This window comes from Leiobunum rupestre, chromosome 4 (genome assembly GCF_980474605.1).
Source record: "Leiobunum rupestre chromosome 4, qqLeiRupe1.1.hap1, whole genome shotgun sequence".
Classification (NCBI taxonomy): Eukaryota; Metazoa; Arthropoda; class Arachnida; order Opiliones; family Sclerosomatidae; genus Leiobunum; species Leiobunum rupestre.
This window is the reverse complement of record NC_143387.1, coordinates 41,240,695-41,268,163: the sequence shown is the minus strand read 5'-3', so window position 1 is coordinate 41,268,163 and position 27,469 is coordinate 41,240,695. Positions and strand designations below refer to the sequence as shown.

The window sequence follows — 27,469 nt, the reverse complement described above, 5'->3', positions numbered from 1 at the left end:
ATAATAACTTTCTAAATACTTTGTGTAAACATATTTAATACCTTCTTTCTGGTACATGGTCGTTTTACATGGATCTTGAAACACTAGGTAACAGCCTTGGAAATAAGTTTTTTTTAACTGGTCGTTATGACCAGTGACCCCTTAGATTATGAATTATTAAACTGGTCATTATGACCAGTGACCCCTAGCTGAGGAATTATTAAACTGGTCTCATATAAAATGTTCTAATGTCATTTTATAAGCCTATAAAAACCTATACTACATGGTAAAATTAATTTTACACGTATTCAAATTAGTTTACTTTATTTTATGAGTATCACAAGAATAGTACAATATAGTACTATCTCATCTAAGACTACTGCCTTAGCCTAGAAGAAAGAAGACCCTCGTAATTTACCGTATTCTCTCTCTCTCTCTATTCTAGGCCCCGTAGCTCCCGAGTCCCTGGTCCGTTACCGCGTAGCCTAGCGTACTCGGGGGAAAGCAAGACAGAGGATTGAGGGTTTGAGACTTTGAGGCCAGAGGGGGTTCGACTGTTCGAATCGTTCGTGGGATGCGGAGTCGCGGTACATAGAAATCCGGGGAATAGGGAAATCAAAATTGATCGAAACCTTGAAATAATAAACTTGTCATCTCCTATTTTGATATTATTTCGAATTATTAAACTGGTCACCTTCTATTTTTTGGAATTATTTCGAATTAATAAACTGGACACGGTGACCAGTGACCCCTAAAATTTTGAATAAATAAACTGGTCTGAGCAATTAATAAACTGGTCTTTGACCACCTGACCACCGTTATTTCCAAGGCTGCTAGGTAAGGTGTAGGGTTCGTACGGGGTCAAAATAAAGTCGGGGTCGGGGTCGGGGTCGGGGATGGAAAATTCTTTATACTTATTAAGAATAGAAAAATTATAAAAATACCGACATTTTACTGTTTAAAATTAGATAGTGTATCTTGTGTAAGCCAGCTTCTGAGCCTAGGGACTATTAGTAATAGCCTTATTCGATAGCTACGCCGCAAAATTTTCGTTTTGAAAACGAAAACATTTGAGAGAGTTGGCCGTTTCGATCTATCGAAATCTGGCAGCCTTGCCTGCCTTCCGGTCTGTATCTCCATACCCAAAATGGCCGACGATTACGCCGCCGAAAATATTTTACAAAACTGATCGGCGGCATTTTTGACCGTTATTTTGTATTATCGACTAAGACTATAGTAAAAATAGATAAGATAGGTAGAGGTCTATAGCTTAGGCATTGTAATTGTTTAAATAAGTTGTTTTATAAATTCACAAGTTATTTACAAACATTGTAACTCCACACTCCTTAGCTGAGACTGAGAGAGCCCGAAACAACGGCAATTATGAAACTAAAACTTAAAATCGACTCAAGTCCGAATCCAGAGGTGGGCAAAAAATTGCGAGCGTTCGGAAAAATGAGCATATAGAGTTTTAAACACGGCTTGCTCAAGTGAGCGAGTACTCAAGGCAAACGAGTTTATTTTCTCTATCTCTAATTGAGCAGCCTCTAGGCGAGCGCCGAATAGTTAAGCGAGAACCACGTCAGCGGCATCAGACGAAGGTCATTCGGATCATTCTATTGTTGCCCATGAAAAAAGGGAGAGAAGGAACCTATCTATTTTATATTTTTAGGATTTAACGGGGTGCGTCGGCGCGAAAATTTAAAATTACACTACGAAAACATAACCCCGAAAAGTGGAAAACCCCGACTTGATTTGCGACAGGCGGGGTCGGGGTCGGGGTCGGGGACAAAAGTCGGGGATCCCCGACTTTCGGGGTCGGGGTCGGGGTCCCCGTACGAACACTAGTAAGGTGGCAAGACTAGTATACCTTAAATTCATTAATAATAATGTCCATACTGAATAGTATCATGGTTAATATATGTGAAATAAAAGAATTAAGTTTACGAAGAACGGATATTTTTATTTTTAACTCACGGGTTGTTCTTAGTAAACTTAATTGTTTTATTCCTTACATTAATTGCTTTAACAACTTGATTAAAACACTTTTTGCGGGATTTTTTAAGGCCTACACCATATGTAACATAATAACTCATAAGTATGCCATAAAAGCATTTTCACTAATGAAACCTTGTTCACGGGATATGACGTTAATTACGTCACTTACAATTCCGTGACGAAATAAGCGTCATCAACTTTACTAATTGGAAACGGAAGTTAGTGAGAATTCCTCGCGCGTTTCTGGCTTTGCCCATGTCAAGTTTAGCTCGTGCCTCGCGATTACATGATTTAATTTCCATGGTAACCTTTTCAATAGCGCAAGGATTATAAGCATTTTTGAATTTTAGGGTTCGCTTTATATATGTTCCGCGTGAAACAAGGCCTCATTGAATTTTTTTCAATGGAAATGTTATACAGAGGCATACTTATGAGTAATTATGTTACATATGCCTACACTTATGAACATTTTTAAAGCTGTCGCTTGCTTTTCTGCTTCAATGACTTCTCTTCATTTCCTTTTTTATATAAAGAACCAGAATGCTTCTTTTTCTCGGACATCTTAATTCAATTCAACGTGACTCTAATTAATATCTATCTAACTAAAACTAATAAATGGCTTTCTGCGCGTGCGCGTAAAATAGAAGAGACTAACTGTAACCACGGACACACGACAGAGTAAATCGTACCGATAGACTGCTTTGGAACTAGCCATCGAAAACAATTTAAATGTATTTTAGAATATTAAATGGAGGTTCATAATAGCCTGAGAAACAAATAGAATTCTTGAAGATAGCTAGTTTATTTATCATAAAGCTGGATAAACGACAACGAAATAGCAAGCAAGTACATTGAAGTACTGTATTACTTTGGGCTTCCTTCTATTCTTGTGGCCCTAAATGGGTGTGCAATAACTGGTGACTTTACCGGGGAGTTGGGGTCCGGCTCTTGTAACCCATAAGGGCGGTGGCGCACTGGGAGATGTTAGCTCTGATCAAATGGTCCTACCTCCACCTCCGACTTTGGTCAGGTTTGGGCTGGAAACTGAGAGGGCCCGTGCAAACTGGCCACCTCGGCGGATTGGGTAGCCTGCTGTGGGGTGGCGGGCCTCCGTATGAGGGCACGGGGTCCTGTTTCCCGGCTTTTTGGAGCACACCGGGATCTATATGTGGACCGCTGTGTTCCCATCGTTCCACTTTACGAACTCTCTCCAAAGGGTTTGACTCTTTACCTCCGTAGCATCCACTCTTAATCCCACCGCTGTGTGTGAAGTAAAAATTGGTCCACCCACTGCTGCACCTTTTGCTGGGTTGAGTGGTTTGCGTCAAAGGTGCGACCATCAGTAGTAGGGTACTACTACGCATGCTGGATTTGTCACCTGTCCGGGCTTGGGGACGCTGGCGTAGGGCACTATGATGATAGGCCCCCGGTGGTATGGCCCCTGTTGCTAGGTACACCGGGCTAAACATTCTGGCACACTTCTATTCTTGTAGTATCGCCCAACTACTTTTTCTTCTTAATATTATATACCCTGGTTTATAATGAAAATACCAGGATAATGCTTCATCCGTCAGAAATATGCACCGTAATTTTATGGTTTATTTACTATTGTAAAATAAATAGTCGCAAATAAACGTTCATCGACGATGTTGGACATTTTGTTTGGGAAAACGATTTGTATTTCTAATTAGCTAAAGATTTTTCAAATTATGTTATGCTTTCATTAAAAATTTTATAAACAAATCCAATTCCTGGTAAACCAAAAAGGCGCACAACACAATTTCGGCGCCCCTCTCAAACCGGCGCCCTGGGCAGTTGCCCGGGTTGCCCGGCCTTTGAGCCGCCCCTGCGCACGATTCTGATTCATATCACTAGAGTTTGATTCGACAAGTGATTCCATGATTCTGGTATTATTCCAGATTCCCGAGATGATTCAATGATTAGAATTTGATTTGATACCCTGTAAGATTCCATGATTCGGTTATGATTACAGATACGAAGATGATTCTTTGATTACGGAAAAATTAAGATTCCCGCCCAGAAGCTCACGGGCGTAGGAACCGGGGGAGGAAGGGGGCAATGCCCATCCCAAAAATTAACTGGAGGGGCAACTAATTGTAATTGCCCCCCCCTAACATTAGGTTCGCTACAGTCTTAAAATTGACGAGTTAAATGTGCCGGCTATTTCAAAATTATTTTGAGATTGCTCTCAGTAAAAACATAAGTAACATAATACTCACTGTACCTTTGCTCCATACAAAATTCCTTAATGAAGGTCTGTTACACAGTTGACTAGTGCAAAAACGTATTGTAAAAATTTATAGCGCTCACGCAGAATAAATTTCACGTGTCAAAAGTTGAGTATCGCATTTTGAGTAAAAACCTAAAACCATGATGATATGGTGAGTGAGGGTAAGAATTTGTGAATTTTTAAAACAATAATTATTTTAAGAAATGAAGTGAGTAAGTCAAACATTGGAGAAAATAGTTTTGAATTAGCCTGGGGGGGGGGGGTGCTAACTTTGGACACTATTAGGAAAACTATGGACAAGAAGGGTAGATATTGTAATATTACAATATTAATATATAAAAATATTAATATATTACATATTATACTTCCCGTGTCCAGTTATCACAGAAATAGTTTACGGTATCTTTGGAAATTTCTCCTTCGGGGTTTTTTTTGTAAATTTCTAAATTTTGAAGATTTCTTAAATTTCCCGTAGAAATTTATGAATTTTCTCAAGATTTGCTAAAATTTCAATTCAAATTTCATAAAAATTTTGCGGAAAACCATCAAATTTCACAAGATTTATTAAATTTGAGAAATTTGTTGGAATCGATAAAAAAAAATTAAAATTTTCCAAAACATTTGAGAAATTTGAAAAGATTTTCTAAAATTTAATATGTAATTTGAAATTTTGAATTTTTCAAATCACTGGCGTGTACGAAATTTGAAAGAGTGTCGACTGTCGGACCCCTCGACTCTCATTCACTAGCAATTTAAGCGAGGCAGCCTCATAGCTACGTGTTTCGTAAAGCTCCAACCTCACAGCCGTTCACAGTCAGCCGTCTGCTTTCCCGGGAAATTTGAATATGAAAACTGGTTTTTAAAGTTTCCTTTCAAGGAAAGACTTTAAACTAAATCCTACCTCGTTTAAAATTGAATACAATCGACATGTGATTGATCACAAAGTAGGCTGTCCAATCTTAAACTTTGCACTAGTTAATTTAAATGCTTATAAAAAAGGCAAAACCTTCATTAAATTATAAATTTCGTGTACTAGAAAAACGCCAAATTGCTTAAAATAAAACAATTTATTTTTATCTCACCATTTCATGTTTGCATGCTATATCTTATTTCCTAAGCCACAAAACGAAATTTCCAATGAAATTTCAAGACATTTTTTTCGATAATTTTAGTTGTTTTATTTCAAGACTTGCTGTATAATCTGTCGCGGTGTAATATTTAGTAATAAATTGCATGTTTTAGGGTATGTTTAAGGCTTCAAAATGAGACCAATTTTGCGCTTTGGCATCAAAGAATAAATTTTCAATTAAATATTTTTCAAAAGTGTCCAAACTTCGCCATGTCCATTCTTACCTTCACTCACCCTAGGCCGATTTTGATAATTACGCGACGGCACACTAGACTCTTTACCGAATTTCCGTTTCCTGATGACGTCATAATATCAAACAGACCTACATTAAATAATTTAATCCAGTGGCATTTTTATGAGTATTATGTTACTTATGGTAAAAAGGCTATGCCATCAGTCACCAAGGATTTTCCTATTGAGATTTGACGGCGACCAAAGTGACCATTGACGTTCACTGAATTTTAAAAACGTGGTTACGTGGTGCATGTATAACTCGTGGAGTTATTTCTTTAGATATTGTCGTTAAAGGGCAACGCAAGTGGCCATGCAGGATGGCGTTTAATTGGTTTGGAACTATGTTTTCTTCTACAAGTCGTAAGATGGTTTTCCAAGGAAGATTTTATACAGCGCGAAAACTTATTCTAATTGGTGTAGCCACTAGCCACGTGGCGCAATTTCGCTCTCATTCGCGAATTTTTCGATTTTCTTAGCACACGACCAACGAACCCAGGATTTTAGGCTTAGCTTAATTTATTTATTATGTAGAAAAGAACTGACTTAGTTTCCGAGACTTGGACGTTGATATTTTCGATTTAACAATGTTTTGGAATAAAATTATTTTCCAATTGAATATTTTTAATTATATTATGGAAGTTGAAACATTATGCCTTGGACGCGGTAAATCTCTGCCTCTAGCCTCCCCTTGGATTAAGAAAATCCAAGACATCACACACTTGGTCCTATATCCCGTCTCCCTTAACAATTTCCCTATCATTATACCCCGACAGAATATTTATCTATGTTTTATTACATTTCTTTTGTATAAAGTATCCGATTTGTCGGTAAGCTCGGAAACTTCACTTTCATCGGTCATTTTCGCGACTAAAGAATGCATGGATTTTGCATAAAAACCGCGAGAGGCGCATTTATACAAAATAAATTCGGCAAATATGGTTCTGCTTTTGTTACAGAGGGAGAGGCCATGGCAGATAGCGCATGCGCAGTCGTTCTTTATATCTATAAGATAATTTACCCCCCTGTAAGGCCTGCATGGTCTCTTGCGTTGCCCTTTGAAAATATGTTTTTATTCGATAATAATATTTAATAATTTGCATTGCACAAGCTATCGGACTTACAATTGTTAGCGTGATCGACGACTGGAATATTCTGCGCAATGACATTGTGACACCAAAATCCAACTGTACATTTAAAACTCTGTTGCGGAGTTATTTGGCTGAAAAACAATTAATCTTATTATTAGCAAAGTTCCTAGATTTTTTTATTTTTGTAATTCAATTGATTTATGGTTTTAATGTATCGAAGCTCCAACATATATTAAGCATATAACTAAATATATAAACACGTGACCTCCCGTATTTTATAGAATCTCCTATTGGGGAAACAGACGATATTTTAACAGGGTTTCCATACTCTTATCGTTCTTTTACATCAAAAGGTGCTAGGCAAAAACGTTGAAATGTTATAACGTAGAATGATCGATAAGTTTCAACCAATCAGAGTGGTTCTGGAAATAACAATTGGTTTTTATCAACCTCAAAATGTGGGGGAAGGGGTATGTCGCTGCTACATATAATTTTATGCCAAAACCTAAATTATTAATTATTTTAAGTGTTAGTCGAAATTTAACCAGGTAGTGATTATTTTGAAATAGGGAAATCAAAAAATATTTAAATAGGCTTAATTTTAAATGAAATTGAATATTTATAAAGTTTATGGCGTTATTATAATTGAGAGGTCACCGTATTTTTTATGGAGAGAGGTGTCGCTTGTTACTAATACATCAACCGGTAGGAAATATTGAGAACTCGTGGTCACAAAATTAATTTAGGCAATTGGAGGCTAATAAATTGGGCATTTGATTTCTATAAATCTGTTAGCACAAAAATTGTAAATGCTAGATCAATCGATTGGAGAAATCGAGCCCCAAATTGCGGCTCAACTTAAGATGGAGTCATCGCCGTATATTATGAGCTAGCCCAAATTGTATATTTGTGTTTTTAACTGTATAGCCTAGTGCCTAGAAAGGCATTACCGACTTGGTGGCAGGCATCCAAACATACTCAATATTGAAATATCAAAATAAAACTATATAGAAGATATAGTAGCAAAATAAAGCTATTATTATTAAAGAAAAACCGCTTTGATAAAAGGGGTAGAGTTATTCCAAGCCTTTAAATCTTTTTACACCGTTCTTTCTACGAAGGCAACTTCATTGGGCCTTGATTAACACCATTTTCTGGTTCTTTGTTTTGTAATTTGTATACGCGCTTAAATGATGTTTTTTTTTATAACTAGTAAATAAAAAAGGATACCGAAATTGAGCTTACTTTTGAATTCTTCCAAAGTGTATTCGAACTGTCAATAAAGTCAATGGTCTAGTAAATGTAGTTCAACAACAAGCTGCGCCATGGAAAAAAGTAAAGCGTTGGTTTGTTCCATGGTTGCGCGATTTTCCAACTCTAATTAGACTTAGTTATTTATTTATATTTTAAATAAAAACAAATTTCAAAACAAGCTCCCACGATCATTTTTTTAGCAAGCGCGAAATTCTTAATTCAGTGTTGAAACAGCATTCGTAATATTAGCCATGGCTGTTATGTTAGTATACATTTTTAACTGTAGGAAAAAGCATGGGTTAAGTCATAATGTTAAGTCCCTATACACCGAGGATATTGATGTAATATGGTAATATTGTAATATCGTTAGATTGATGAGCTTAAGGTGGCGCCAACAAATGAATCACAACAGATATTACAATACTGTTTTAAATGGGTGGTATTGCAATTAACTAGACGATACTGCTTTTAACTGGTCGATACTGATTTCAACTGGACGACACTGCTATTAACTGAACGCAACTGCAATTAACTGAACGATACCTTTAGTAAAAATGGAAAATTCGACCCTAAAACACAACGGAAATATTTTTTTATTTTGGGCGGTAAGTGTGTGACTGGCTCGGTTAGGCGTTTTTTAAACGAAGATTATTAGACTAATATATGTTCTTCGCAAGTCGATTGTTTACGACATTCTTGAATAAATTAACGCGTAACGAGTCGCGGATATGAAGGTTTCGCTGCCCTTGGCAATTCCACGTGATGAAAAACAAAGCAGCGCGTTGGGAAACCTATCACTCAGACACAAACTCGCATATTGATGGCCATGATTCGACGTTTTCTTCCGTATTATTGAAAGAAACAGTTCGTGGAAATCCACCGAGAGAACCCGAACTCTCACCAGTTGAATTTGAAGAGTTACTTGACGCGTATCTTTCCACCGAGTTAAGTTCCGAAAGATGGCTCTAACGAAAATAGGCGTAATTTTTATCTTCTTATACGTTTTTCACTCACAAAGTAAGTAAAACTAGTCGCAACATGTCATCAGTATCGTTTTAATTGGTTTATACCATGTCTTCAACGCAGTTATAACCTCGGCTTCGAACGCCAGCGACGCGAACCACTTCTTGGACAGCGTTTTACAAGTGTCGATGCCGTCGGAAATCCGCGGTAACCGACTGGACCCGATTATCATGCCGCCTTTCTACGAGCACGGTCAAGATAAAGTAACGTATTTAGTAGCTGTGGCAGTCACTAAGCCTGAAAATATTAAGCGACTCTGAATGGGTGGTCATTTCGAGATTGAACTAAAAAGGGTAGTTCGAACCATATTACAAATATGAGAAAACGTAATTTTGAATCGGTGACGCAAAACCACGGGTGGAAAGCTATATCTCTATTAAATTGTCAATACAAACGTTGGACGAATAATTCGACATTTACAGCCCAAATTTCAAGTAGCCCCTCCTATTCCGTACCGCGTGATTCAACTAATCAAATTTTGTAATTTTCCAAGCCCTTATATTTTCGAATACTAGTGCGGAATTAAGCTAGTGAAATTTTGCTGATTTTAAATATATGAACACGGTTACACGTATATATAAATAAATAATCTAATACCCAGAGCAAACCCTTGCGAATTTTTATCCCAGGATATTAGACTGAAGGTTCCGTCTTGATTATTGCTTTGCGCTTAAGACTCGTTTCATATCAATCTATTTAAACGCAAAGTCTTGATATCATAAACAGGTGGGGCCAATGAGGGTGAACGTGCGAGGCCATTTTGTAAACGGTAGCATGTCAGGACTGGGTAAAGCGTATCGGCCAATCGATTGTGGAAACCCGTACTACGTCTACGGAAACGTAACTTTCAACTGTTCCATCACATTCAATTACTTGCAACTCAATTACCAGGTAGGGATTGAAACGAACGAAAAGTCAATATTGAACACTAAGTGTAATAAAATGCCAATAGGCCAAAGTCAAATACGGAAAAATGCCCGAAAGAAACGGGCAACTTGAAGTCAACTACACCAGACCGTTACTCAGTGTCGTCGTCACTTCACGAAGGGGCCCGAACAAACCAACCGTCACCGGGTTTCGTATCATCAGCTTGGGTCAAATGAACGTAGACTACAATGGATTCGGACCTGTCAACAACAGCGTTAAAAAAGCCCTTCAAGGAGGAGTGGTCGGGCAGATGGCCGTCAAAATGACCAACGCCTTTTTTGGGCCATACAGCTACGCTTTAACTTCCTCGATCAGTCGTACGCCTTTGCCCGGTGGTTTGGGGTGGTTCTGAGTGCAAAGGACAGTTTATTATTGTAACCCTTTCTCGAATAAAGATTAAAATTTAAAACCAATATTTAACTTAATTCGGCAAATTATTGGTCCGTATTTCGTTGTCCCGTAGATTGTTTGTCAAGCTAGGAAAATATTCAACGAAAGAATTGTAGGCCATTGCGGTTATCAGAGAGATTCAGCTCCTACAAAAAACCGCCTAGCAAGAACTTGCAGGGTGGGAAATTTTCACTGCAAGATTGATTATATTATGATTAACTACTTGGTTGATTAATATAAGTAAAATTAGTCGAAATACATTAGGCACTATCGACGCGTCTCCTAACAAGTTACATTGAGGGAGCTTAATCTCTATTAAAATGAATGGAAGAAAGGGGATTTTGTAAAACAAAGTTTAACGAAATGAAGCAATCCTAACCACGTGAAAGGTCGTTGTTCAAGGTTACTGGTTATTATTTGGATCGACAACCACTTACGTAGCCGGAATTTACAATCAAATCAACAGGCCATCAACGACAACATCAGGTATTTATCTCTCCTCGAAAGGTATATCTACGCGAAACAGACGTTGCAGTTCGCACGGCAACGCGCTGATATGAAATAAACATTTTTCCTTTATAAAAGTGCTCTTTCAAAATTAAAAAGATTTTACTCCGAAATAGCGGTTGATCCTTTACGCGACCCGAAAAAGACGAATTGAACAATTAATTTTTCGTCATTTTAGGTGTCTAACCACTTGGACAATGATTGGAAAGCTATTTGTTTTGTTGGTGGTGGTCGTGGCCGTTTGTAACGGTAAGGGAAAGATAATTTAAAAATCAAATGTTTATTAAAGACATGATCGTGTACAAACCTCTTAGGACAAAATGAAAAGGGAAACGCCAACTTCTTCGTGGACATGCTTCTGGACAGCATGAGAAAGAACACGGAAGTTCCGTTGGAGCCTTACGACTTTCCCGAACAATCGATAGGATTCGAACGAAAAGTGCTCGTGGTGACTTGGAAGGGCGAAATTAAGCTGTACAAAACTGTCATCACCGGCCTCTCAACCTTGCACAGAACCGACGATTGTAACCTGACCTTTGGGGACGGAGCCATGTTGGTGGACACTAATTTGGGAATGGGCGTTCTCAACATGAGGACCACGGCTGACATCAAGTTTATGAACTTGGGACCAACCGTCAGCATCATCGCCAAAGTCGGTTTCGCCGATGTCTCTTTGGGACTCGACATTAAGACTAATTCTCCCGGTACCAAACCGCAAGTTACCAAGTAAGAAACAGAAACGTCGCTATACGGAGAAATACCAATAAGTTTTAACCTACGAGTGTCTCCTTTTCAGGTTTCAGCTCAAGGACTTGAAAGGACTCGACGTGAAAGTGACAAACTTGGGAGCCCTCAAGTACCTGGTCAATTTCTTTTCCGGTTTGATTACCAACTTGTTGAGGAAAACCGTCAAGTTCGTGACCGAGAAAATCATGAGAGGAGTTATCCAAAAATATCTGCAAGAGGCCGACTTGCCTATTTTCTAAACAATTATATTAAAGTGCATTTTGACCCCTTGTATAAATTTTAATTGTTAATAAATAATGATGAAACGAGATCAACAGAAATTAAGAAGTTTATTTATTTACGTTATTCAAATTTATCATCGAACACCGTATATAAAAAATATTCCTTAATTAGAACGAATATTAAAACTGACAATTACCAATTAAGTTTCTGCAAGACACCAACTTATATTTTATTGTAATTCCTGTATGAAATCCAAACTCACGTTGTCCTAGTAAAAACATTATCAACCATATTTTTCCTTCTTATATGTATATTTTAAAAATTGCACCCTATAATCCAGTCAATATCAATACTATTCTTAGAATGAAACTCACAAAAATGTTGTTTCGATGTTCAGACGTACTCAAGGTCAGTGTTTGCCATTAAGACGAGCGAGCTGATAACAGTTTGGAGGATATCATTCGCGATAACTGTGGTCCGATATCTCCTAACAGAAGTTGTTGTTCGCACGATTCTGATAAAAACGAATGAAGGAAAGTAAGCCATCGCTCTTCATAAGCGAAAGTGCCTATTCATCATAACTCACACGAGCTCCTTCCACGAGCTGAAACAGGTAAGCAGAGTACTATGGGGCCTGGATAAAGATGTGGAAACTTTAATATTATTTTATCTCGTTAAGGTTGTCGACCGTGAGGAGCAAAACCCGAAAATGGTCTGCAAGGTCCTAGTTTTGTTGGCAGCCGTAGCTGCCATTTGCCAAGGTAAACGAGGACTGAATATTACGGTCAAAAGCGACATTGTAATTGTCTTATAACCTACTAATTCGATGTATTTGAAGGTGACGTATACAATGATAAAGGAAACGCAAACTTCTTCGTCGATACCCTCTTGGACAACATGCGAGGCAACAAAGACATTCCGTTGGACCCTTACGATTTTCCCGAACAGAAAATTGGATTCGAGCGTAGACTATTGATAGTCACGTGGAAGGGCGAGATGAAGCTCCACAAGACGGTCATCACTGGACTCTCAACCCTGCACAGGACGGATGACTGCACCTTGGCCTTCGGAAACGGATCCATGTTAGTCGACGCGCGCTTGGGAATGGGCGCTCTCAACATGAAGTCCACGGCCGTCGTTACGTTCATGAATCTGGGGCCGACTATCGAGTTGGCGGCCAAAGTCGGGTTCGCCGATATTGACCTTGGACTCGATATTAAGACTGGAGCTCCCGGAAGTAAGCCAGAACTCACTAAGTAAGTTCGACGTATTTTGAGCTTGTTTTAATTAGGATACTTTGACTTAATAAGTTCTGCCACGGACGTAGGTTTTCCTTGAAAGATTTGAAGGGGCTCGACGTCAAAGTCGCCAATTTGGGTCCTCTCCGATTTTTGGTCAATTTCGTCAGTGGCGTAGTAACGGATGTTTTGAAAAGAACCGTTAAATTCGTTACCGAAAGAGTCATGCGCGGTATAATTCAGAAATATTTGCAAGACGCCAATTTACCCATTTACTAATAAAACCTTTTTGTTGTAACTTCGCCAAATTTAAATTATTAAATATGAAATATTTTTGTACTAGTCTAAATTTACAATAAAGTTTTGGGCTTAATTGAATGAAGTAGCGATTCAATATATTTTTTTATTTAATAACGGATCTAGTAAACAGGCTCACATATTCGTATACATAACATTTAAAGCATCACCGAGTCATGACGAAGCCCGAATTTTAAAATTCGACCAATGAGCCGAAATACTGGTAGTCGATATGGTCACTAATGTTAAGTCTATGGGGAATTTTAGCTTTGGAGCTTCATTTTAAAAATCACACAAGTAGCATATCTCAAAAAACCTATCTAAGCAAATCAGTGGCATCGCTAGGATTTTAATTTTCTTGGGAGGGACTAACATGGGTAAACATTTTTAAAAAGGGGGCGTATTCATAGAAAACCAACATAAGTTTGTCAACTTTTTCGGAGTAGAATTCATTTTTAAAGTAACTAGCTCCATAAGTGACAAAATAACAATAAGTATGCCAATTAGGAAAATTTATCACGAAAGTTATTTTATAGCTATTGCGTAATTTGGTTTAGTTATCAGCACAGAGCCCCCTAGTGTCTAAATATTCCAAGGCGACATATACTACGCAAGGACCATAACACGCTACTCAGTTCGTGGGCAAATCCGAGTCGGAGCTTGGCGATAATCTCTGTGTCGAAAAAAGGTTCGGTCAGGAAATTAGTATTAAAACTATTGGAAGTGTCACACTTATTGTTATTATGTTACTAATGCTAGCTCCAATCACAATTTCTCCAAAAATATAAAAATTGGTACATAGGTAATTTTTCATTAGAAAAAAATATACTAAATGTACCCTCTCCTGGGATGTGTGCTTCAGCCGCCATATTTAAAAATGGCCGCAGTTGGTAGTTAAAATTCAAATAATATATCTGGTTATAAAAACATGATATTAGACTTGCTTGAAAAAGTTGTAAAATTTTATAGATAAGTAAAAAAAGGCTAGAAATGAGTAAATGGCAGATTAACCAATAGGTTTAGTAGATTGTAGACCATTGGACCGAAATCCCATTCGTCCGAAAACCGCGTTTTGCGCGGTTTTCATTCAATATACCGTTAGTGATACATATTTATATATCGTAGGTTACGTGACGATAGTATATCTAATTTGGATTAAACTATGTCTTAAATATTTATTATTTCGTACCGACGTGTATTTTTAGACCTTTTTGCCTTGAAATTTGATATTTTCCGGGTTTAATTTTGGAAAATAACCTTGATAAGACCCGACGTGAAATAGTTGCCTACCATATCTAACCTAACCCAACCTAACCTAACCTAACCTAACCTAACCCAACCCAACCTGAATTAACCTAACCTAACCTAACCCAACCCAACCTAACCTAACCTAACCTAACCCAACCTGAACTAACCTACCCGAAGTAAAAACGAACCAGATTTAAATTTCCCATTCAACTGAATCCCGCCATGTTGGGCTATAAACGAAAATACTTTTCGGTTCAATTGGATTCGGTCAAACGGGATTCGGTCCAATAGTATACAACCGGTTTAGTAGGCTGAAAACCAGGGGCCCGAGACGAGGCTAAGGCATGCACCAATGATTTGTATACCCCCGTACCGTATACTATGATACCTACCGGTGGGAGTAGATATTTTATAGATTATTGTTAATTTTTCTAGTTATATGAAAAATAATGGTGACAAGAACGGATTTAGTAGAAAAAATGGAAAATGGTCGCCCTTGCTTTTGGAAACATTTTTTCTCACGGACGAAACACGATATCAACACCGTGTTAAACCGAAACGAATTCATAATAACAATATTCCTATCTAAAATTAATTTCATTGCAAATTTCAACCCTCGAAATACAACCACGATATTCAGTCGATTAATTCGAGATGGACTAGAAATGTTTCACAATCGTTTCCTCGACGAATGTCCTCCAGAGCTTGAACGGATTGCGTATTTTCAGTGAATAATCAATTACGGATAAATATAACCGAACAATTGTACGGATTGGTTGGTTACGAATGTTTACTTCTAAGTACACTATAATATTATTATTCTATAAGTTTGTCACTCTGGGGAATATTTTACTGAGAGATAGTAACAGAGTGACGTCATCACAAGAAGAAAATCTCCCCCTAGCGAGGCTACGTGTGAAGTGTGACGCGTTAACTAGCAAGCGGAAGCAAAACTGTGACGAAGCCCGTAAGGCAGTCTGTCTTGTAAATAGCTCTCAGTAAAACGTTTGCATGTGGAGAATAGGAAGTGTCACACTTATGTAACAATATTATACACTTATGCTACACGAATTGGAATTAGTGTATCAGGTTGAAATTTGAACTGACTGGTCGGATTAGAGTTTAGCCGTGAAAGACTGGGAGATAAATCAAATTTGTATGGAAACTGTGGATGAGATAAATTTCGATTTCAATTTGAGCCGGACCGGATTTCTTAATCAATTCGGACGGATCACTAACGGATTTAATTTTTGAAAAATTTGCCGTCTAGTACCATCTGGTTTTTTCATGAACAAAAAAGCCTTTTTCTACCCAATCAATCATCTTCATTTTTCATATTCTTTCTAATTTAATTTTTTACCGGTGACGAAATACAATCTTGAAAATAGTGAAAACTGATTTAATTTAATTTCTTAATTTACAAATTAACGAGTAGCCTTTCTAATAAGTATACCCGAGAGTTTTGACAATTCTCTGTTAAATAAATTCCCAGCAATGACAGATAAATTTCGGACACTCAGTATAAGCGTATAATAAATATATATGGTATAATAAGTCACGAATAGTTTGGGTTCGAAATATAAACGTACCCCGCACTTTAGCGCTCATTAAATTGGTTTCTAATACCAAAAATAGGGTATACAAAACAATTCGGGAAAGTGACGTACAAGTATTGTATTATAAGAACAATTGGCGCGTATAATTGTACTTGTATCCTGTATTAATATTTACGACCCCCAATTCTACTTATTTTACGTTGGCACGCCCTTAACGATAAAAATAATCAAAATACACCCTATTAGAAATAAAACACGAACTTAACAACCACAACTAAGCCTCGAATAAGGACGGCTTTGAAAATTTCGAAGTTCATAGCGTTGCATTTTAAATTATTTCCCGGGAAAAACAGTAAATGGTTGAAGAAGAAAAAAGATGTAAACTATTGCCAGGAATTGTAACGAGTTAAAAAAAATCTTAGTCAAAATGACGAATCTAGCCTTGAGAAGTTAAACGAAAAACTGGGTTCAACTTCAATTCATAAATCGGCCTTACGCTTCCGCTACTCAAGGATGTCTTTAGAAATAAAAACGCGTGTATATTTTTGAATGACGCGTAATTATATCGTATTTTAAAGTTAGATGAAGTTCCATATTTCCGGTGCATCGCCTAATTTTACAATTCCGCCACCAGGTTTACCAGAGAAGCTAAGGGTGATTGGCGCTAATTACCTACAAACAAGTCGTAGCTCACGTTAGCAGACGATTTTTCGATTTAGTTTCAACAATAGGTGGTTTCTTGTCACCTGTTCTCGGACTAAAAGTGTACCCTTTTTACCCTAAAACGTTTTATTCGCCCATAAACTATTCGCTCGTTCCGGAGTATTAGGGCTACTCTTTTTACTCCTTCTGAAAAGGAGGTGTAAAGGAGTAAATCGGATTTTGTCGTCTGATAGCCAGAATTTATCTGCTAAAAAAACCACAGGCAGCCATTTTGGAAAAACGTTTTTACTCCGACTCTAACTATTATCCACCACAGAATCTGAGTAAAATGACGTCATAGCTGTACTGTTCTTACCCTACTCCGAAATCCCGGAACAAGCGAAAAGAAACCACCTTTTATTTAAAGTCCAATTTCAGTAAGTCGTATCAGTGGTCGTAAGAAGTGAAAAGTTTTCGAAGGAAGCCAACACCGGACGCTTGATATGACTCACCCTGTACGCGAAATTTGGACATGGAACGAGCGAGTTGTTAAAATGTGGGCCCGATTCATTTTGATATTCCGGTTAAGCGGCTCGGACGACAAAAAGAGAGAGTTCTACTTTCTCTGTTAAACGTCGCTGGCGTACTTGGCTTTGGTATCGCGCGCTTTCTCGAGGATCGTACGTTCCGAGATCGATTTCCGTGAAAAGAAAAATGTTGTAAAGTATGTCGATATCGAGCGGGAGAAGCCGAACGAAATCTGCGAAACGGATTTTTAGAGATCAAATGAGCGGATGAGAAAAAACAACGCTGTAGCAGCCGCATCGGGCGCAGTCTCAAGCTGATATGGATTTTTCAATATCAGATAAAAAATTGCGATCTTTCGCCGAGTGACTTGATATAAATTGCAATATAAACCAAGGATCTCTCGAGTTTCGAATTACACGGTTATTAGACTCCACTGTACGTATAAAATTGGAAACTTGTTTTTGTTTTCGTCGTTTCTATATTAAAAATTATTTCGTATTAAATTGAACTTGAAATAGGTTTATTAACCAAAAATGTGGAAACTATTATTTGCGTGTTGCCTCGCTTCATTGGGCGAAATTCAATGTAATCCCATCGTTATGGGTATGTAAAAGTAAATTATTATACATTTAGTCCTTCGGAATATTTAAAATTACTAATTAAGCAATGATGAGATTCAGCTTTTCGAAACGCGTTTTTTAAAGAGAGAAAACATTTCAGCCCGAGAAAGAAATAATTTCGAAATTTTAAAATTTTCAGAATTTCCGGGCGAACGCGAAGAAAGTTCCCTACAAAATGACTACCAAACAACGTCCGGCAACGCCAACCAGTATTTGGATGAGTTATTGAAAAATGCCCGCGAATCTTTCAAAGACCTCAACTTGGACCCTCTCGACTTGCCAGACATCAACGAGGGCTTCGACAAAAAAGTGGGACTCATTCGATTTCACGGCGGTTTCAAAGCGACCAACGGAAAGTTGCAAGGTACGTATACGATCAAAAGATTCCACGATCGATAAACCGAGGCAAACGCCAAATGGGTTTCAGGTTTGTCGAGCATCCATCGAGCTGGCGACGCCACCTTGGACTTCCAGGGTGACTCCATAGTGATCAAGGCGACGTTGGCGGTGAATAACATGAACGTAGGGACGAGCGCCAGGGCTTGGTTCGGAAAACTCAACATCCCGTGGCACATGTCATCCACGGTCAAGTACCTGAAAGCAACGATCGCCATGAAGATCCCGGCGGACGCCAAGAACGGCGTCAAACCACGGGCCACCGAACTGACCATTCACGAAATCGGAAAAATTAGCGTCAGCTTCAAAAACCTGGGTCCCCTAAATTGGATTCTGAACGGAATGGGATTCGCCCTGACCAACATGTTCAAGAACGTTCTCAAGAACAAAATTAGCGCTCCCATCCTCAACGCCATTAACAAGGCCATCGACCAAATGCCAGGTCTTAACATAAGTCGATAATTCCGCATGCGTCAACCGAAAATGTGAATTTAATATTTAAAAGAATTATTATTTTCTATTATTTAAAGGTGCGTGACGAAAAAAACGGACCTTCAAAAATCAAACATAACAGCCACGAATCCCGCAGAGAGTTTTAAAACTGAACGATAAAACCTCTTACGCAACCTTAAAAATATTTAAAACGACCACGTAATCAAATACAGATTACAATAGAATGTTTCTCTATTATAATCTTTATCGTTAAATACGTATATAGCCGTGATCCGCGCTGATTTTATAAATAATCATAATACATTTTATAATACATCGATGTATCTATAAATTTTATACATATTTGTATATCAATTTTTAAATAAAATTGTCCGATTTGCATACCCACTTTACTTGGAAATGAGTCAATTTTAGTCAAATAGACACCAGTGAAAAAAGTTATATAACTTCTAGTTTTCTACTAAGGAAATCACAACGTGAAATTTTAGTAGAAATTATTCCGGAAATGAAATATTTTAGAGTAAAGTGCCCCGGGGATAAAGATTTAAAAAAGTTAACATTAGAGTGTACGCCTTTGTACTCTATTAGGCTGCCACACCAAATTCTAATTTTAAACTCATGACTATGACTTTACAGACGACTTGCTTTGGAGGAGTAATAGTATTAAGTGTAGCACGAATCCCAGCTGCTCTTAGTCAAAGAAAAGATGCAAATTATTAATGTTTTTATTAATTAGAATCATAGCGATCATTCTGATAGTTTAGAGGTAAAATATTTGGAAATTATTAATTTGTAAACTAGTGGATTTACGGAAATAAAGTTAATAAATTTTTCGATGAAGTATCACCCTTTGGTTTCTCAATTATTACTATTAAGTCTGTAGTCATTTGAATGGCTCATTTTAAATGTAGTAAAGTTTGAGTGTATATTCCAGGCCGCCTTTATACATTTACAAATATGCAGTAGGTCCCCTGGGCTAACATACACTATAGTTGATTTGTATACCCGGACCGTAAGTAGATACATACCGGTCCAACAGTGATGAGCAGATTTTTCTTCAATGTTTAAGAAGCTCTTTTCATTTCAGAAACTATAAGTAATACCATAAGTCTATAATATTGTATCATAAGTTTGTCACTTTGGGGGATATTTTACTGAGAGCTAGTAACGGAGTGACTTCATCACATAAAGAAAATCTCCCCCTAGCGATGCTACTTGTGACGCGTTAGCAAGCGGACGCAAAACCGCGCCGAAGCCCGTAATGCAGTCTGTCTTGCGAATAGCTCTCCGTAAAACGTTTGCGTGTGAAGAATATTACACTTATGTAATAATATTATATACTTGTGGTATTACTTAAAAGTCGTGCCCTAGGGCGGTAGCTCTACCTAGCTAATTGTTAAAAAGTAACTAAAATTGTACTAAAAAGTCGCATCCTTGGGCTGTTTATATAGATAATAACAGATAGCCTACGGACGGGGACATTGAGAGACCCTAATGTAATTAAAATAATGAATAAAAATAAGCTGAAACCAAGAAACTTTTATTAGCAAGAAATAGCATAAAGTTCGCCTCAACCGGAAGCCTTTTCTTTTCCGCGATATTCGCTTTTTTCGCTTCTTTTGCAAGTGGTTTTGCCTCATCCCGCAATATTCTTCCTTTTTGCGATTGCGACCTTCCGTAGTTCATCCCTTAAAGGGCCACAACGGCGTTTGAAAAATTCAGTCCGGATTTAGTACATGGTAGCAGATACGACCAATCGTATTCTGGAAACAAGTGAAATTCCAACGCCGGTGTGTCCCTTTAATTAAATTCCGCGTCTGCCGCTCACTTCGCCATTTCGAACGGTTCTGACTCTGGCTACTGTTCTGAACTGACTCATTCGAAACGAAGAAATAAGAATGAGGGGGTGGGAGAAGTAGGGTTGTTTTTTATTACCACTAGAAAAGACGGAGACATGAGCCAACCAAATAATACGCGCGTGTTTGGGGTGAGAGTACTCTCCCAATTTACGCGGGAGCGGGGAAGCGACGCTAAACTGAACAAAAACTCGAGAGAAACTGAAAACAATAATAACAAACTCAGCTAAACTCCCGGGAATAGACTACCAGCTCCGACGCTTATTTTATAGATACTTGGAAATGGTATCGAAATGTTTAAATTGTCATTAATCGATTATTGGGATACAGTGGCGTGACTTATCACATACCATAGATAAATAATTATTTCTCTATGCCCATACTAATAAAATAGGGCTATTTTTACAGGGTATGCGCCCTTTGAAGTAAAGAAAATACCGTCGACCTCAGTAGAAAATAAGTTTGCGAAAGAAATGAATGATTTAAATTATATATCAGCGTGTATAGTTATTGCCCGTTTTTAACATTTTATTCGTAAAACAACTGTTGAACTGGCTTAAGTAAAAATTAACTTTGAAAGATTTCATCCAGACGGAAGAAATCATGGCCCCAATAGTGGGTTGCCCCTCGTTCTAAGCTCGTGGACCACATTGACATCAATATCCAAAAATGTCGGTCCCCAGCGACTTCTATAAGACTAGCGACCAGTAGAAGTTGGATATCCGTCCAAAAGTCACTTCTTTCCTCCAAATAGGAGAAGTTCTTAACGCCAAATTATTTTTCAACAAGGAAATAAATTCCCCCGTTAATTTCTGTTAACGCTCCTAGATACAACGTAACAATTAAATCAAATAGGCGGCAAGGTAGGCACAAAATGATCTTTCGTTATCGAGGCGAATAACGATAAAGTTTGATCCCGTTTCGGCGTTAATCCGCGGATAAAAACAGCAGCTGTCGCGTTTATTGATGATCTTTCCCATTTCTGGTAATCATTAACAGATGCGTGAGATGCCATGCCTATTTATAAAACCCACCGAATAGGAAAGTTATAGGTTAGCCGAAGACGCGTCAGTCGACGGATCATAAGCGGATATCGCGTGCGAAAATCAGTCTAATCTAGCACATTTCACAGCGACCCAGAGACTATATGTTAACAACTGCCCAGAATAAGAATTTAGTGTAACCGAGAAGCGCCGATCGAAGATGAATTCAGTCGCGGTAATTTCGTCGGTTCTCTTTCTCGCTGTAGCGTCTAACGGTGAGTGCTCGGAAGGTTCTAATTGGAATAAATTCACTTACCTCGACATTTTTCTTAGCTATCCCCGTTGAAAATGGCCGAGCCAAAGAAGATCCGCGAGTGGCCGTAGACAGATACCTGCGGGAGGCGTTGGAGAATTTCCGCACCCAAATGAAGGATGGCATCCCGGCCATTAATTTGCCTCCAGTCGAACCTCTGCGTTTGAAAGATCAAAAAGTGCAGGTTGACCAGGACCACGTCGAGCTCGATTTGAAATTGCACGAGGTATTTTTAGCTAAGCTGGTTCATTAGTCGTGAAGCTATAAGAAGGGAACAAAGCGAATTGCGTTCGGAAGTTGAACCTCTCAAGGGAAAGAACGTTTGATCATTTTTTTGGAAGGAGTTACTGAGAGTTTTATGGGTTGCGGTAGCGTTTTGAAGGGGCTTCTCTCCCTTGAGTCCCTTCGAGACGTTTGAAGAATTTTAAGAAATACCCCAATAAACTAATTCCACCTAAGCTTGTTAAAAATGAACTATTGTAAATTCTAGTCATAGCAGACAAAATTTTGAAATTATACTACCCTGATCTCTAGGTTTGTTGCTGAACCAATATAGGAGACGATAGTTTCTAGAATCCCACGAGCTTAACTAATCAATAGCCCTGTATTTAATCTAGGGATTGAGTCACGTTTTCGGTTGGCTAATCCCAATGACAAATTAGGATCGGCTTATATTGGGCGATCTCAACCTTTAAAATTTTCAACTCGAAAATATATTAAAAAAGCTACTATAAACATGTCGATCTCGATAAAACTGATCAAAACTTCGAACTTTAGGATCGCAAACTTGGTCACACCTAGTTTAATAGGTTCGTAAAAGAGTTTATGCTTTAAAGCTCGTGCGCGAAAAACGAATGAAAACCGAATCCTTCTTCGTTTCTATTCGTGACCGAAAATAATCACAACGCCCCCTTTGGTTCACCATTGAAACCTAGATAGGTAGCGGCTAAGCAGACTCCATTAGTTTTTCTCATCGTTATTCGAAAACTTGACTTTGTAAATAATGTTTGTTTGTTTTTTTTTTATTCGTGATTGTAACGTGTGGGACAAATTCAGTCCGCTCGTCCACTGATTAATCAGGAAGAGATATGTGTAACGGCCACGCTAACGGGGGGATACGTGGGGACACGTGGGGACAGGGGTGGGGACACCCGTGGCGGAAGTATTCCGACCACCCATTGGAGGATTGGAGGTCGTCCTCACACGGCTATCCACAAACTCTGCCTCCCAGACGCTTGGGATTACAGGAGTACGCCACTACCGAGGGGTAAGACAGTCTCAGATAATCTGTACACCGAGTTTGTGCATTTAGCACTGTTAAAGGTACATATTTTCAAGAGTTCGCGAGTTCCATTTAGCACTGTCAAAGGTATGGCAGTGTACACCGAGTTCGCAGAGTATCTTACCCCTCGGCCACTACTCCCGGCATAAATAATGTTATTTACATTTTAATATAATTTTTTGCATCGTTTACTCATATTTTGATAAGTTTATTTAACAAAAAAACGTTTAAACGTTGTCTGTAGCAGACGCCTGATCATAGGTCTCGGTCCTACCTCGGAGAAGCTACCGCCTTTGCGCCACCTAGACTCGTTTCGGTCTCGAATAGTCTGTATCTCATACCCATTGAGCCCAATCCGTTTGTTCGCCGACTTTCACTGATAGAAGCCAAAGGGCAGTCGTTTATGTGTTTTTGCGTTGATCCTTGATTTCCTTATCCTAAAATTATAAACATATTACTCTCTGACGCCAATTTTCTCGATTTCAGATCAACGTAGTGGGTCTGTCGTTGTTCGAAGTGCAAGGTAATTACTAATTTGGTGTTGCTTGTTTGCCTAAGTTATTTTGAATAGATCTCCATTTTGAAATAAAAATAACGAAGGCAATGCTAAATCATTTTCATGTCAATATTAACATATATTTATTTGATTATTTGTTTTTTAAGAACTAGAAACTGATCTGCCAAACTTGAGAGTAAAAGCCATCTTTAGGTTCCCACTTGTAACAATTAGCGGTGTCTACGATGTAAAAGGAAAAGCTATGAAATTCATTCCCATTTATGGGGACGGAAAATACAACGTTACTGTTGAAGGTAAGAATAAATAGTAAAACGATAACTGTATAATAAAGGATTGGTCTCATAGGAGCCGAAGTTGGAGGTGAAACCAGTTTGCTCTTGGGTGAGGAAACCATGGAAATAACGCCTCCGAAACTGCACATTAAATGGACAAACATACAAATGGTATCCCAATTCAGTACTAGATTGATATCTAAGATATATCATGGTGAAAATTGATGGTGTAGAACAATTTTAACGGGTCACCTAAAAAAAGGTGTAAATACCAAGTGTTTTATGCGCGTGAGGACTCCAGCTTTGACGCCAAGTTTGACATCATCGCGCGGAAACAAGCCCGGTGTCGACCCCGTTTTCGTTATTTCGCTCGCATCCTGGTAACGCACTAAATCAAAAAAACGTCTGCTAAAACGCGCTACGGCTGGTTTTTAACAAAATTAGCGCCAATTAGCCGTGGCTTGTGTTAAACCTAATGGCAGAAATGTGATCCGCTATAAATATAGAAGTTCATACTCCTTTTAAAATTGTTTTACGAAACGTGTCTTTCCTTTTTTCCATGGGGATATTTAAAGTTTATAATTGAGGCGAATGGCACATAGGTTGATAATAATTTTCATTGTTTTCTCTGGGAACAAAATTTAGGATCTTGGTAACTTCTTGGGAGGAGGAAGTTTCGGAGATACGATCCAAAAAGTGTTGTCGTCCTTGGGAACGACTCTTTTCGAAAAATATCGAGAGCAGATTTTGGAGCTGGCTGGAAAGGCTATTGCCAAAGAAGCCAACAAGGCCCTCAGCTCCGAGAAAGTGAAGGAGATGGTCGGGAAAATAATTCAAGGAATTATAGGGGCTGGTTTCTAATCTCTTTGTATTGTTTTTAAAATAAATCCTATAATATTATTTATTTTGGTTGTGTCGGTTTGCGTTGGATTGAGTAAGCTTAATTGCAGAGGAGAGTAACCGGGCCGCTAAAAAACTGTTTAAAGGGGAACGGCCAAGCTTTTCCAAATATGGCCTTATTTCCGTATCAAAAGATTACTAACACGTACCTTTTTTTGTCTTGAAAAAATAGCTTTTGGCCCAAAAAAAATCATTAGGAGAAACGCGGTACTTCAGCCGATTGGCCTGCCACGCGAAAATACAAAAAGGATAATTTACTAGTAATTTAGTGATTTTCAAATTTTAAATACCTAATTTCTGCAAGAATCGTGAAAGAAAATTTACTATACTGGCGAAATGGAATTACTTCGGTGTTTTCTAGTAAATTCTTGTTATCCAATTGTTTGTCTAGAAATAAATTGCATGTCAACACTCTGCTTAATATTTCAATATAGAAGGGCTCGTTCAATTTCGCACCCACGGTATCAACTTTAGCCTTAAAAATAAAATTAACATAAACACGTGACTATTTTATTCAGTGACTCGCTCATGCGCGTAGGGGAAGAAACAAAAGGAGAGCTGCATTTATTGAAGCATCTATTAAAATTGTAGACAATGTTTGAAGTAACTTTCCCCACGTACTAACGTCGCATTATGCTATCGAATGCCACCAAAATCCAAGGTTCATAAAAGAGAACCAGTCGGCCCAGGCCGTAATATAAGTTCTACATCGGTGTACTCGGGTGGGCAAACCCATACACCCTTAGTAGACACTGGTAGTCAAACTAATACAAAAGCTGTTGAGGCTACGTGATTTCTTATCGTTTGATATATAAATTGCCATCCTAAGTTAAAGAGTGGATGCCGCAAACCAAATTAAAAAAACTGGTCGCTAATCACGCGTAACATCAGGAGACATGACTAGGAGTTCACAGCCGGGCGCTTTTCCAAACGCGCGCTGTCAACGAAAGACGCGTCTTTCCCTTCTTTCCCTTCTCTAACTTTTACCCCCCAAACCGTGGTATCTAATATTTTAGTGACGCTCTCTAGCGAGAATTGTGGGAACTACCGCTGAAGAAAAAACCAGTTCTGACTGGGTTGTAGAGCGGGGGGTCGGAATAAAGTTTTACAAATTTTTGGTGTACATAGCGGGGGCCTTCACACCAGGCGCGCAATTTAAAAACAAACAAAACAAAAAAGAAAAACAATAAAAAGCCCGAAGAACACTGTACAAATGGTAGAATTACACCAAAAACAAAGGAAAACAAAATAAGGAAACCGATCAGAATGTCAATGCACCGCACGTCGCAGAATAGCACAGGTGGCAATAATAATGTCCATATGACCTCCATGTACTGCTTTAAGAACCCCCACGAGAGTGTTCGGAAGATTGCGCTTCTGGAGCTCTGAAACCAGCGCTGGGCGACGCCCAGTGTGATAGGGGCAGGTGAATAAGATGTGGTACGCATCGTCGATAGCTCCGCAGTGAGTGCAAGCGGCCGTCACACTGAGGTTGAACCGGTGTAGGGTCGCGTTTGTGGGAAGGCGACCACAACCTAGTCGCGAGAGAAGGGTATCGTCCTTGCGCGAGAGTTTCAAGTTAAGTATAGCACTAGAGCCGGGAAAGGGTTTAGCCTCACGAAGAGGCCGCACTACCCTACTGGTCTGCCAGTCCGTACTCTACTCAGCTGAGAGAGCCGTCTCGTTTCCGGGAACTCCCACGGGTACTGGACACCAGATTAGAGAAACCGGATACGGGTACTTATCGCAAAGCTCCTGGATACAGATGGCCACCGGATCCATAGACCGACTTAGCAGTTGGGTGAGTGCGCTTTTAGAGTCGGAACAGACAACTACCGGCGAACGCAGATGTGTGGACGCGTAGGAGAGAGCCATCTGGATGGCAAATAGCTCGACCCGATTAATAGGATGACCGGAGTCCACTAAATTAACCGCACCAACGTTGAGGGAGGGAATTGCGAAGGCAGCACCCGCGACCCCTGAATCGGGGGAAGCCGAACCGTCCATGTAGAGAACCATCGCGTCCTTCGCGTGAGGTTCGAGAGTTGCGAAAAACAGTTGCCGTAACTACTCAGAGTTATTGTCATCCTTAGGACTGGTGAGCTAACGCGAGATGATGGTCGCCGACGGAGGGGTCTATGGTGGGGTCGCCGCAGTGACGAGGTGTCGACTAGTAACGTGGAAAAGCCAATCAAGATTGCAGGCCTGAGCCAGGCGCCAAGCTCTAAGTAGAAAAGGCAGCCTGTTCTTTGGGAAGCGATGCTCCAAAATCTCCAAGGAAGCAAGGTCCCGGCGCAGGAGAGTGCGGTAGAAGTCCGGAGTGTTCGCCGCCTCACATGGAGCAAGGGTGATTAGATCCATATAATCTCTCCTGTTGCTTAAGGGCGGAATGGCCGCTTCGGCCTCCATTAAACTGATAGGAGAAGACGGTGGAGTCCCGAGGATGACTCGAAGGGCCGCATTTTGAATTTTATCTAGTTTCTTGAGGGCACAAGCGGGCGCCGAAACGTAAAGGGGACTAGAGTAATTCAGTCTGGAGCGTACCAGGTGTGTATATAGAAGCCGCAAAACTTTACGACCTGCACCCCACTGGTTACCCGAAACCACTCGCAGGAGGTT

At 39.1% G+C, this 27,469-nt stretch overlaps 5 protein-coding genes across 7 annotated transcripts; all 5 read left to right on the top strand.

Annotated features, from left to right (window-relative positions):
• Positions 1–8,762: 8,762 nt before the first annotated feature.
• LOC149947832 (uncharacterized) lies at positions 8,763–11,030 on the top strand. The gene is made up of 4 exons (XM_090172772.1): positions 8,763–8,950; positions 9,020–9,159; positions 9,683–9,847; positions 9,909–11,030. Exons 1-4 carry the CDS (start codon positions 8,893–8,895, stop codon positions 10,233–10,235), a joined length of 690 nt encoding a protein of 229 aa, XP_090028898.1. The 5' UTR covers positions 8,763–8,892; the 3' UTR covers positions 10,236–11,030.
• On the top strand, positions 10,904–11,847 carry LOC149947831 (mite allergen Lep d 7-like). Its single transcript, XM_090172774.1, has 3 exons — positions 10,904–11,029; positions 11,095–11,506; positions 11,577–11,847. The coding sequence occupies exons 1-3, from the start codon at positions 10,978–10,980 to the stop codon at positions 11,764–11,766; spliced, it is 654 nt and encodes a 217-aa protein (XP_090028900.1). The 5' UTR covers positions 10,904–10,977; the 3' UTR covers positions 11,767–11,847.
• A 418-nt stretch (positions 11,848–12,265) lies between these two features.
• On the top strand, positions 12,266–13,365 carry LOC149947830 (mite allergen Lep d 7-like). Its single transcript, XM_090171582.1, has 4 exons — positions 12,266–12,362; positions 12,429–12,510; positions 12,588–13,005; positions 13,077–13,365. The coding sequence occupies exons 2-4, from the start codon at positions 12,459–12,461 to the stop codon at positions 13,264–13,266; spliced, it is 660 nt and encodes a 219-aa protein (XP_090027708.1). The 5' UTR covers positions 12,266–12,362; positions 12,429–12,458; the 3' UTR covers positions 13,267–13,365.
• Positions 13,366–17,323: 3,958 nt separating this feature from the next.
• LOC149947829 (mite allergen Lep d 7-like) lies at positions 17,324–19,107 on the top strand. 3 transcript variants are annotated; one of them, XM_090171678.1, is made up of 5 exons: positions 17,324–17,693; positions 17,777–17,861; positions 18,018–18,242; positions 18,306–18,716; positions 18,805–19,107. In XM_090171678.1, the coding sequence occupies exons 2-5, from the start codon at positions 17,792–17,794 to the stop codon at positions 18,810–18,812; spliced, it is 714 nt and encodes a 237-aa protein (XP_090027804.1). In that variant the 5' UTR covers positions 17,324–17,693; positions 17,777–17,791; the 3' UTR covers positions 18,813–19,107. The 3 variants fall into 3 exon arrangements, with proteins under 3 accessions (XP_090027804.1, XP_090027802.1, XP_090027803.1); XM_090171676.1 differs by having other exon boundaries at positions 18,306–19,107; XM_090171677.1 differs by lacking the exon at positions 17,324–17,693 and having other exon boundaries at positions 17,700–17,861; positions 18,306–19,107.
• A 2,572-nt stretch (positions 19,108–21,679) lies between these two features.
• LOC149947828 (uncharacterized) lies at positions 21,680–24,854 on the top strand. The gene is made up of 6 exons (XM_090171906.1): positions 21,680–21,841; positions 21,900–22,105; positions 23,648–23,684; positions 23,825–23,971; positions 24,024–24,121; positions 24,596–24,854. Exons 1-6 carry the CDS (start codon positions 21,787–21,789, stop codon positions 24,809–24,811), a joined length of 759 nt encoding a protein of 252 aa, XP_090028032.1. The 5' UTR covers positions 21,680–21,786; the 3' UTR covers positions 24,812–24,854.
• Positions 24,855–27,469: the final 2,615 nt, after the last annotated feature.

Bases quoted from the DNA above. Each gene is read 5' to 3' on its own strand.
- LOC149947830 (XM_090171582.1), top strand. From the start codon at position 12,459: ATGGTCTGCAAGGTCCTAGTTTTGTTGGCAGCCGTAGCTGCCATTTGC. The intron at 12,511-12,587 runs GTAAACGAGGAC...ATGTATTTGAAG, and splicing joins CGTAGCTGCCATTTGCCAAG to GTGACGTATACAATGATAAA. The intron at 13,006-13,076 runs GTAAGTTCGACG...CCACGGACGTAG, and splicing joins AGTAAGCCAGAACTCACTAA to GTTTTCCTTGAAAGATTTGA.
- LOC149947828 (XM_090171906.1), top strand. From the start codon at position 21,787: ATGAATTCAGTCGCGGTAATTTCGTCGGTTCTCTTTCTCGCTGTAGCG. The intron at 22,106-23,647 runs GTATTTTTAGCT...TCTCGATTTCAG, and splicing joins TCGATTTGAAATTGCACGAG to ATCAACGTAGTGGGTCTGTC. The intron at 24,122-24,595 runs GTATCCCAATTC...AACAAAATTTAG, and splicing joins AATGGACAAACATACAAATG to GATCTTGGTAACTTCTTGGG.
- LOC149947831 (XM_090172774.1), top strand. From the start codon at position 10,978: ATGATTGGAAAGCTATTTGTTTTGTTGGTGGTGGTCGTGGCCGTTTGT. The intron at 11,030-11,094 runs GTAAGGGAAAGA...CAAACCTCTTAG, and splicing joins GGTCGTGGCCGTTTGTAACG to GACAAAATGAAAAGGGAAAC. The intron at 11,507-11,576 runs GTAAGAAACAGA...TCTCCTTTTCAG, and splicing joins ACCAAACCGCAAGTTACCAA to GTTTCAGCTCAAGGACTTGA.
- LOC149947829 (XM_090171676.1), top strand. From the start codon at position 17,792: ATGTGGAAACTATTATTTGCGTGTTGCCTCGCTTCATTGGGCGAAATT. The intron at 17,862-18,017 runs GTATGTAAAAGT...TAAAATTTTCAG, and splicing joins ATGTAATCCCATCGTTATGG to AATTTCCGGGCGAACGCGAA. The intron at 18,243-18,305 runs GTACGTATACGA...AATGGGTTTCAG, and splicing joins GACCAACGGAAAGTTGCAAG to GTTTGTCGAGCATCCATCGA.
- LOC149947832 (XM_090172772.1), top strand. From the start codon at position 8,893: ATGGCTCTAACGAAAATAGGCGTAATTTTTATCTTCTTATACGTTTTT. The intron at 8,951-9,019 runs GTAAGTAAAACT...TCTTCAACGCAG, and splicing joins ATACGTTTTTCACTCACAAA to TTATAACCTCGGCTTCGAAC. The intron at 9,160-9,682 runs GTAACGTATTTA...TATCATAAACAG, and splicing joins ACGAGCACGGTCAAGATAAA to GTGGGGCCAATGAGGGTGAA.